At 35.0% G+C, this 9,837-nt stretch overlaps 1 protein-coding gene across 1 annotated transcript; it reads right to left on the reverse strand.

Moving 5' to 3' along the window:
• Positions 1 to 579: 579 nt before the first annotated feature.
• On the reverse strand, positions 580 to 3,502 carry LOC103425711 (endoglucanase 8-like). Its single transcript, XM_029098564.2, has 6 exons — positions 2,946 to 3,502; positions 2,233 to 2,325; positions 1,938 to 2,084; positions 1,730 to 1,841; positions 1,140 to 1,306; positions 580 to 914 (listed from the first exon to the last, which is right to left on the reverse strand). The coding sequence occupies exons 1-6, from the start codon at positions 3,381 to 3,383 to the stop codon at positions 600 to 602; spliced, it is 1,272 nt and encodes a 423-aa protein (XP_028954397.2). The 5' UTR covers positions 3,384 to 3,502; the 3' UTR covers positions 580 to 599.
• Between the last annotated feature and the right edge of the window lie 6,335 nt (positions 3,503 to 9,837).

Consider the following 9,837-nt stretch of genomic DNA (forward strand, 5'->3'; position numbering starts at 1 on the left):
CTTACAAAATGAGGTCATCATTGAAGGTCTTTTGTGGGACTTTCAACAATTAAAGTCGGTTGAGTTTCTGTTCACTTCTTGTGCCTGTAATGGGGCTGCGCATCAAGTGCCATCTTTTGTCACCCATGTGGGGGTGTCCATGTATGAGATTTTTATGAGCTAGAATGGTTGTTTAATGTTCTGACATCTGATGTAAACATTCCAATTAGAATTTAATAATATCTACTCTTTGACACCAAAAAAAGAAAAAAAACTTTCATAGGATCCGAATTCTAATTCTTCTCCTATTCAATTCCTTCTCAATCGAATTTCTCTCCAATTTCAATAATGATTAGTAGACCACTCATAAATGATTTTCTCTATTATAGAAAAATAATTCAAATTATACTAGAGTAATTTACTCGTTTGGATTAATCTTATTTGTTAAATTTCTCTATTGAAAGATATTTGTTAACTTATTTGTTAGCTTTTGCATTAATCTTTGACAAAATATAAACAACTATTTCTGTAATTCAAGTTTTCGTCGCGCAAGTTTTCGTTGCGCAACAATCACTCCTAACCCCCAAAATAGTCATGGAATTAGGAAAAAGAATATTGGCTTAAAGTAAGGCAGCCAATACACCCACAAAAGGTGCGTTGATATATGTGGTTGGCTCCGATTGTGCAACATTAGATCGAGAATCTTCGAATGTATCGTTTTCAGCAGGTCCTCCCACAATAGCACCTGTTAGCAAGTTAGGGTTAGGACTGTTGCTCTTGAAATACTCGTCTCCTCCATGGCACTCGATATGTTGCGGGTGTTGGTCGATCGAAGGTATCACAGACCCACGGTGATGTATTTTCTGAGGAAACTTTTGCCCAAATCCAACCATGTATGACATCCCTAGTGGGTTTTTTCCTAGTATATAATCAACCTGCATTGATATTATTGCAAATCAAATTTCAGTCACCAATTAATATTAGTTCAAGAAACATACTCAGTTATTCCTCCTTATAAATGAATCCCAGTTTAATGTGTGTGCATATAAACTATTTTTTCCATTGCTATTAAACCATGACCGCAGTTACGTGGGAGTGAATTTTTCAGAAGCTAAACAATGTTAATAATTACTGCGTTTAACATATATATACACACACACCTGGCCTTTGGTGAAATCCACCAATTTAGCTGGAGTGACAACAACATTGTTGCCACAGTCGATAACTTTGTTGTTAGCTTTCATGTAGCCTGCATAAACTGAAAGAAGAAATGATAGGGACGTTGTATGTTGGAGGTTACTTCCACCAGGTTTGAACAAGAGCCCACCTAATCCATGAAAATACAAGGGGGAAAAAAGATTAGATTAACATATAATGAATACTAATCACTTCCACACATGCAGTGTATATTGGGTCACATTAATTTGGAAAAATAACATGACATATTTACATACATACATATATACATAAATACATACATACATATACACATAAATACATACATACATATACACATATATATACACACACATATATATATATATACACATATATATATATATACACATATATATATACATACATACATACATACATATATACATATATATACACACACACATATATATATACACACACATATATATATATACACATATATACATACATACATATATATATATATATATATACAGAATTCCTATATATATACATAAAATCAACTTTTACTGGTCTTTTCTGGGAAATTTACCTGGTGAATATGTGACTGATTTTTGAGCAGGTGATTCAGGCAAAATGGAGCATACAAGTTGGTCTGCCTTGGGAATAAAGGGATTAGAATTATTGGGATCAGTCATTGCCCACTGCAACAATTACAGCTTATTGGGATCATTCAGTATATAATTATTAAGGTTATTTATCTATTATTAAAGAACAAAAAATTGATCTAATAATTTAACCTGAGAAACGAGTACGTTGATGCCAGCATGTTTTGAATCCCACCCAAATTCAGTGACATCACTAACTATGTTGTTTCTGACATAGTTCCAATAATCTGGTGTATTGGTTGCCTTGTATAACCACGCAGCTCCCCAAACCAATTCATCCTGCATGCAACAGTTAATTAGTTTTAATTTATTTGGGGTTTTTACGAAAAACAATATCAAAATTTTGACAAGTAATTAAAATTTAGAAGCTTACAAATTTGAAATTTGGAAAATAAACAATTTAAGTGACACCGGTAATTAATTATACCATGTAGCCGCTAAAATCACAGTAAAAAGGACACACTCCGCTACCAATATTGTCACCGTAAGAGCCCTTGTACTTATCTGCAAATTCAAAAACCTAATATCCACATACAAAAAAATTTATTTAGACCAAAAGTTTCGATCAATATAAAAAATAGAAACATAAGAGAAATTCTACTTAACTGCTATTTGTGTGTGCGCGTGCGCGTGCAGGTCGATTTTCATGCTTGGATAAATGGCTTTGTCTTTGCAACTGATATGGTGTTAAATTGGATTTTGATTTTAATTGGTCCGTTGTTTATGATACATTAAATATACATTGAGGTATACTATAATATAAAAATGTATCTATATAAAATACTAAATGAGGATAATCTATTACATGATGGTAAAAAAAATTAAAATAAAGCCACTAAAAGAGAATTTGAAAAGAAAAAAAAATCTATTTTCACCCAAATTTAAAAAGAGTTGATTTTCAAACACCCAATTTTATTTCTAGCTACCGAATTGTAAATCAAACCAAAACAATGGATATTATTAAACATGGATGTGTAAGAGAAGAAAAATGACACGTGTTTAATTCACTTGACAACATGAGTTACTTACATATCTCACGGTTACAGCAAAGGACCAAAAGTAAATCTAATCTAATACCAGGATTTAAAAAAACAAAATAAACTTTCGATGACAATTTGATTTTCTAATAATTATACATACCTCGATGGATCGTTTAAGAAGCAAAGCAGAGTAGCCTTTGTCTGAATCTTTAAAAACCATGGAAGACGCTGCAAGCGCAGCTGCAATCTCGGCCGATACCTCAGAACCTGGCTTTTCTTTTGTTACCACATAAGAGGTTCTAGGAGTGTCCATGTCTTCTGGCCTTTGCCAACAAGTGTGGTCGCCATTGGGGTCACCAACTGCACCAACGACAGAATCAGGAACACTAGTAGCTTTAAGAAAATAGTCAGTCCCCCATCTTATAGCTTCCAAAGCATGTTCATGATCTGCACCCATCGAATTTCCGAACTCTAGAACGCTCCATGACAACATCGTTGTAGTGAACGCCATCGGAAAGTTGAACTTCACATTGTCACCTGCATCATAGTACCCTCCTACAAGATCCCTCTGAGGATGGAACAAGGGCATGTTTAACATACGTACTAGACAATATTACAACATATATGCATGGATATATATGGAGGCCTACATATTTTTATAGATCATTCAAATTAAACATAGGTTTAATTTTTTTTCTCCCCTGGAAATTTTAAGTTAATACAAGTCTTATACTTTTGGGTAAAAAATTATCAAAAAGATATATGGGATGTGATGTCTGTTGATCGCCATGCCCCCAATACCATGGTACTTTACAAGTTGTCGTTGGTATCGCATCATCTCTGTTTAGGCCGAAGAATAAAGGTTAGTTTTCACGCCGGTTCAGCAAGATCAATGTTGACCATACCTTGTGCTAAATGGTCAATTTGTATCCAGTTGATGAGGAACAATAATTTTTTTTTCATAGAACTGACCAAAAAAAAAAATAAAATAAAAAAAACAATTTCCACACGACGAGTTATATATAAGGCTGCCTATATATACAATCGTGTGTCTATCTTGAGAGAGAAACTTACGCCAATATCAGAGCCATCTTTTAGGGCAGAATCTTTTCTCCAAGTTAGTCGTTGCGAAGGTGGTAACTTTCCTGACCTTTGCCCCTCAAAAAATAAAAGGCACTTCGACAAAGCATCCTTGTAGTTGTTTTGGGAAGCAAAGGTTTGTGCTGTGGCTATCGCCAACAGCCACGCCAATATCAACACCCTGCTTACAAGGTTGCTACACATGATTTTTTGACCCTTCTTTCTTTTCTATCTCTAGACTACTTGAGCTTGTATATGAAGAAGAAAAGAGTATGAGTTAGAGAAAAATAACTCAAACAACCGTTTATATACTAAACACAAACCCTAATCAATAGGAAAACCTAATTTATGAAGGAAAACATAATCACAAAGAAAAAGGTAAGAAATCGTACTAAAATCTTAAGCGATCATGTAGCCTAGTAAATAGCCTTGTTTGGGAAAGGATTACTAGGGAAATTTTATTCAAATTCAATATTTCTTCTTTTACACTCTCAATATTCTTTTTATAATCATAATTCTTTTATGAGAAATACTAGCGATCTTTTCTATTTGTCTTTCTCCACTTGTTTTTCACACTCAGTGGATATCATGTGGATTTATCTTATACCTAAATCTATGTATTAATTGTTTAAAACATCTTTCTTCTCTTTTCATTAATGCCCCTAGTTAAATCCTCTATGTCAACCAAATCATTAGATTATCTACCAAAACTTGACAAATCTAATTCTTTTAATTATTAATATTAATTTTTTATACAAATTTAGTTTTTTGGATTCTCCTTTCTTTTTTAGAATAATATGTTGATACTCCCAAAACTAAAAAAAACAAAAAAAAAAGAAACAAAAATAAAAAGAAGAGTCTAGAAAAATGAAACTTGTATAAAAAAATAATTAGATTTGTCAAATGTTGATGGATAATCAAATGATTTGGTACACATGACATCCACTGAGTCAGAATGGCAAGTAGAGGAATGTAAATGGAGAAGGTAGCTACTAGCTAGCATTCCTTTTTTATTTTTGTGAAATTACTATACCTTTATAGACCCAACCGTTAAGTTTGAAATTAATACATATCTTTTTACTCTTAATAGTAGTTATACGATTTGGTTTCTTAGATAGTTCTCTAGAAAATAAATTGCAATGGAGTTGATTTATTTATTTATTTTTGGTATCACAAGTTGATTTTGGATAAATGATCATGTTGCTATTTTATTGATGAAAAGCGCCCCTAAGTCTGAGGCTCAAGCTGCTATTTTATGGACTGTCGTCTCAAATTAATTGTTTGATGGGAGACTTTCTATACAAACGAGTGAGTTTAGCCTTATAATAGGTTAACAACAATGTGGTTCAAATTCATCTTTATCGAGAATCAAACCTAAGATCTCTTACTTACAAATAAAGAGGAATACTACTAGACTAAACTTTTATTAGTTTTAGTATTTTAATTGAAGGAAAAATTCACCAGTTTACCACCTAATAACAAAATCAAACGCACATTTACCCCAATTTACAAGGTATGCCACGTCTATCCCATTCAACCACTAAAAAAAAATACCATACCAGACGAAAAAATTTCGTTGTGTAAAACACGGTTTCGTCACCATTTAATTTTAGGCAACGAAATCCCATCGAACAAAGATTGTCTCACAAAAACCGTTACTTGACGAAATTCAGAATTCATTGAGCTATGTTGTTTTACCCGACAAAATTACCGACGACCATTTTGTCACATGAAACTGTGTTGACCAATTAGGCCCGAAGAAAGGCACATACGCGACCAAACATTTTATGTGGGCAAAGTTTAAATTACAAAACAAAATTATAAATTGTATTTTACTTGATGAAGATTTCGTCGGGTAAGCTTTATAAGCAAAAATATTAAAATGTAAAACCCATGCCCAACAACTTCTGACACATCCCGACCCGGGATGTTCACTAGGACTCCAAATCGAGTTGTGCTGGCCGACATCTGGAAGGTGACGAAGCCATAAAGTATGATGATGTGGAAAATTTTGAATAAATTTAAACCTAAGAGTGCCTAAATACCAGAATGCGCTGGTGAGCGGGAATGAACCCACGTCACACGTGACGTTAGAGCATAAGCAAGTACAGTAAAGTGAATTAAGAATCGTACCCTCGAAATAATCTTCAATACTAAGAATCGCCACGAATCTTTGACGATAAGAAAGCTCAGTTAATAAAACCTGGAGGGTGAAAACAAAATAAGGGTGAGTGGCCATGGAAATAAAAATTTAATAGAAACCATATAAAACATTATAAACCCTCGCTACAACACCTGTATAGTTTCCAGAAAAATCCTAAATATACCACAACACAGCAACTCATCAGCAATATCAATAATCATGTGATTAATAACCCATACTAGCACGCAAGTCAGAGTCACCTATGGTGACCTATACGATTGCACCCATATCTCATCAATTGATGTTAACTCATAAATCGGAGTCACCTATAGTGACCTGTACGACTTACCCATATCTCATCTCATATGCTAGCTCATCACAATTTCATCATATATACTAGCTCATCACATATTTCATCACATATGCTAGCTCATCTAGCTCATCACAATTTCATCATATATGCTAGCTCATCACAATTTCATCACATGTGCTAGCTCATCACATATTTCATCATATATGCTAGCTCATCACAATTTCATCACATATGCTAGCTCATCACATATTTCATCACATATGCTATCTCATCACATATTTCATCATATATGCTATCTCGTCACATATTTCATCACATATGCTAGCTCATCACAATTTCATCATATATGCTAGTGAAGGGAAATAATGAAATTTATGTGGGATTTCTAGCGACTAGCATGCATATACAATTCAAAATTCATATATTTTCGCAACGGAAGCATGTTATCACATAATATCAAAGCTATAGTCATGCAAATCCCCTTCAAGAAGCATAGGTTTATATAAGATGCATCAAAACATTTTATTGAAGAACAAAGTGTAGGAGTAGATTTATACCTCTTGATTTAGACTTGAGACCAATGATAGACCACCTCCAAGCCCTTTGTTGTTGGAACTCCTTGAGCCTAGCCTCCCTCCTTGCTTCCTCCACTTTGCTAGAATGAGTGCTCCTTGGTTCTCCTTTAGTCTCCAAGATTGAAGACCTCTAAAGATCCACACCCACTAGTGTAGTGAGATAGATGGAGGAATAACCAAAGGGAGATAAGATGATTAGCTAAGTCTCCCCTTTGGTGGCCGGCCTATTGTGTTTGAGAGAGAGAGATATGTTTTCTCCTTTTGTTAAATCAACACACAAAAAAACCCTAATAAAACTTTTCACTATAAAGTTCCTTTTATAACACAAAGAAACAAGTCAACAACTTGACTTTCTCTCTCCCTCTCTTTGGCCGGCCCTTTGTGTTTTGTTTTGGGCTTTGGGCTTTGGGCTTTTATCATTTCAAGTCATCCTATGCTTGAATAAAAGCCCAATGGGTTTAGGCTCAATGGGCCCAAATAAACCCGAACTTTTCTTTAAGCCTAAACGATCTTTTATCGCTTTTATGATTTCTTTAGACTTTCTAATTAATCACAACACTTAATTAATCCAATTAATTATTTCCATCATCCATTAGTTGTCTCACTGCAAGAGTGTATCGGTGTACAATCATTTTAGGTTCTAATTAGCAAGGCAGTGAGGTGATTGGCACCAATCCAATTGATTATATTTAATCCAATCACTTAGTGAATTAAAACTTACTTTTAATTCTCCTTCTTCTTTGATGACTACTTATTTAATCATCTAGAAGAACTCACAAGCCATGAGTGACATCTAACCATATATCATGGCTACCCAAGCTAATGTAGAATTTGTTCGGAGAACCTATTCAGTTGGAATTACAATGTAATTCGATCATTCTCTAAAACAATACTCTCAATCACACTATTAGGGTATGGATATATTATGTCAAACCCCTAATGTGATTATGCCATGTTATATGATTCAATTGAGTCGTATAGGAACGCTTTCCTTTATTACGCTCGATACTTCGGTCGAAGATTCCTGAATCATATCTTAGAGTATTCAACCTCTCATAAAGAGGATTAGAGATCCCTTGTTGCGCATTCACTTGCCTCCATGGCTAAGTGGCTTAACCCCAACTATGCCGTGAACACCCGCGGATGGAGTGACTTTGACATAATCAAAGATCAAGGACCTAACCACAAGACAACTATGATGCCTCAGGTCAAATGACTACTTACATTACTCCAACCATTAGAGTTACTTGCTTGACATGTGAGTAGACCTCCATGCAAGTACTCTCGTTCGATTGTGTTCAGTGAACTCATTCCCTTAATGAGCACCTACATACCTGTCTTAGTGTCACTACACGAATGGGATGAGACTTTCCATCATTCCAATTGAAGGGGACATAGTATGTACTGGTCTTTGCATTGTCAGTATCCCTCTGACAATCATATGACCAGGAACCTTTTTGAACATGATGGTTATGTGAAGAAGGTCTCTGTAGTCTAACATCATTAGATTATTTCTTCCATCGATCCATTGTCCATGGATTCACTATTTAGGACATATATCGTTTATTGAGATAGTCCTAATTAGTATCTTTGCCTTTTGATGTGTAAGAGTCATCTATACACACATTCATTATCCTGAAATGTTTCTTCCAAAGATTGACTTTCAGGGCATATTTCCAATAGCTAGCTCATCACATAGCTCATCACATATGCTAGCTCATCACAATTTCATCATATATGCTAGCTCATCACATATCTCATCATATATGCTAGCTCATCACAATTTCATCACATATGCTAGCTCATCACATATTTCATCACATATGCTCATATATGCTAGCTCATCACAATTTCATCATATATGCTAGCTCATCACATATTTCATCACATATGCTAGCACATCACAATTTCATCATATATGCTAGCTCATTACATATTTCATCACATGTGCTAGCTCATCACATATTTCATCACATATGCTAGCTCATCACAATTTCATCATATATGCTAGCTCAAAGCTCATTACATATTTCATCACATATGCTAGCTCATCACAATTTCATCACATATGCTAGCTCATCACATATCTCATCATATATGCTAGCTCATCAAAATTTCATCATATATACTAGAGCATCACATATGCTAGCTCATCACAATTTCATCATATATGCTAGCTAGCTCATCACAATTTCATCACATATGCTAGCTCATCACATATTTCATCACATATGCTAGCTCATCACATATTTCATCACATATGCTAGCGCATCACAATTTCATCATATATGCTAGCTCATTACATATTTCATCACATATGCTAGCTTATCACATATCTCATCATATATGCTAGCTCATCACATATTTCATCACATATGCTAGCTCATAAGTCAGAGTCACCTCTAGTGACCTGTACGACTTATCCATAGCTCAATAAATATACCTACACACGAGTCGGAACCACCTAAAGTGGCCTGTATGACAGGACTGGGTGTAAATAAATATGCTCAAGTGCTACGATCATGTGAAGACTGTGCGAATAATCGCGGGTCACCTATAAGTCGGAACCACCTAAAGTGGTCTGTACGACATTATTGTGCACCTACCTTGGATCCAAGGTGAGTGTAAGGTGTGGGAGGTGAACATAACATGAAGGACTATGCCCTGGCCACGGGCAGGAGCACTAACACCGGGGTGCAGGTTTATGAGCTCTCAATGCATCTCAACATAACATGTACGACTCATGGGCAGCCTGTACAACAGTGTCGGAGTTGCCAATCATTGCAACCTGTACGACAATGTCGGAGTTTCCTATTAACATAAATATAGTCATGCCATAACTCGATCCTTTCGAGTAACACCATAAACTCACTTGAACTTACCTGTGTGTCATGCGTTCCTCTTCTCACTTCAAAGCATTTACAGTAATTAAGTGCAGGTA

Source organism: Malus domestica, chromosome 03 (genome assembly GCF_042453785.1).
Source record: "Malus domestica chromosome 03, GDT2T_hap1".
In the NCBI taxonomy this organism is placed as follows: domain Eukaryota; kingdom Viridiplantae; phylum Streptophyta; class Magnoliopsida; order Rosales; family Rosaceae; genus Malus; species Malus domestica.

Coding starts and splice junctions, on each gene's coding strand:
- LOC103425711 (XM_029098564.2), bottom strand. CDS start 3,383: ATGTTAAACATGCCCTTGTTCCATCCTCAGAGGGATCTTGTAGGAGGG. Junction 1,307..1,729: donor ATCAGTCACATATTCACCAG/GTAAATTTCCCA, acceptor TTCATGGATTAG/GTGGGCTCTTGTTCAAACCT. Junction 915..1,139: donor TGGATTTCACCAAAGGCCAG/GTGTGTGTGTAT, acceptor ATATCAATGCAG/GTTGATTATATACTAGGAAA.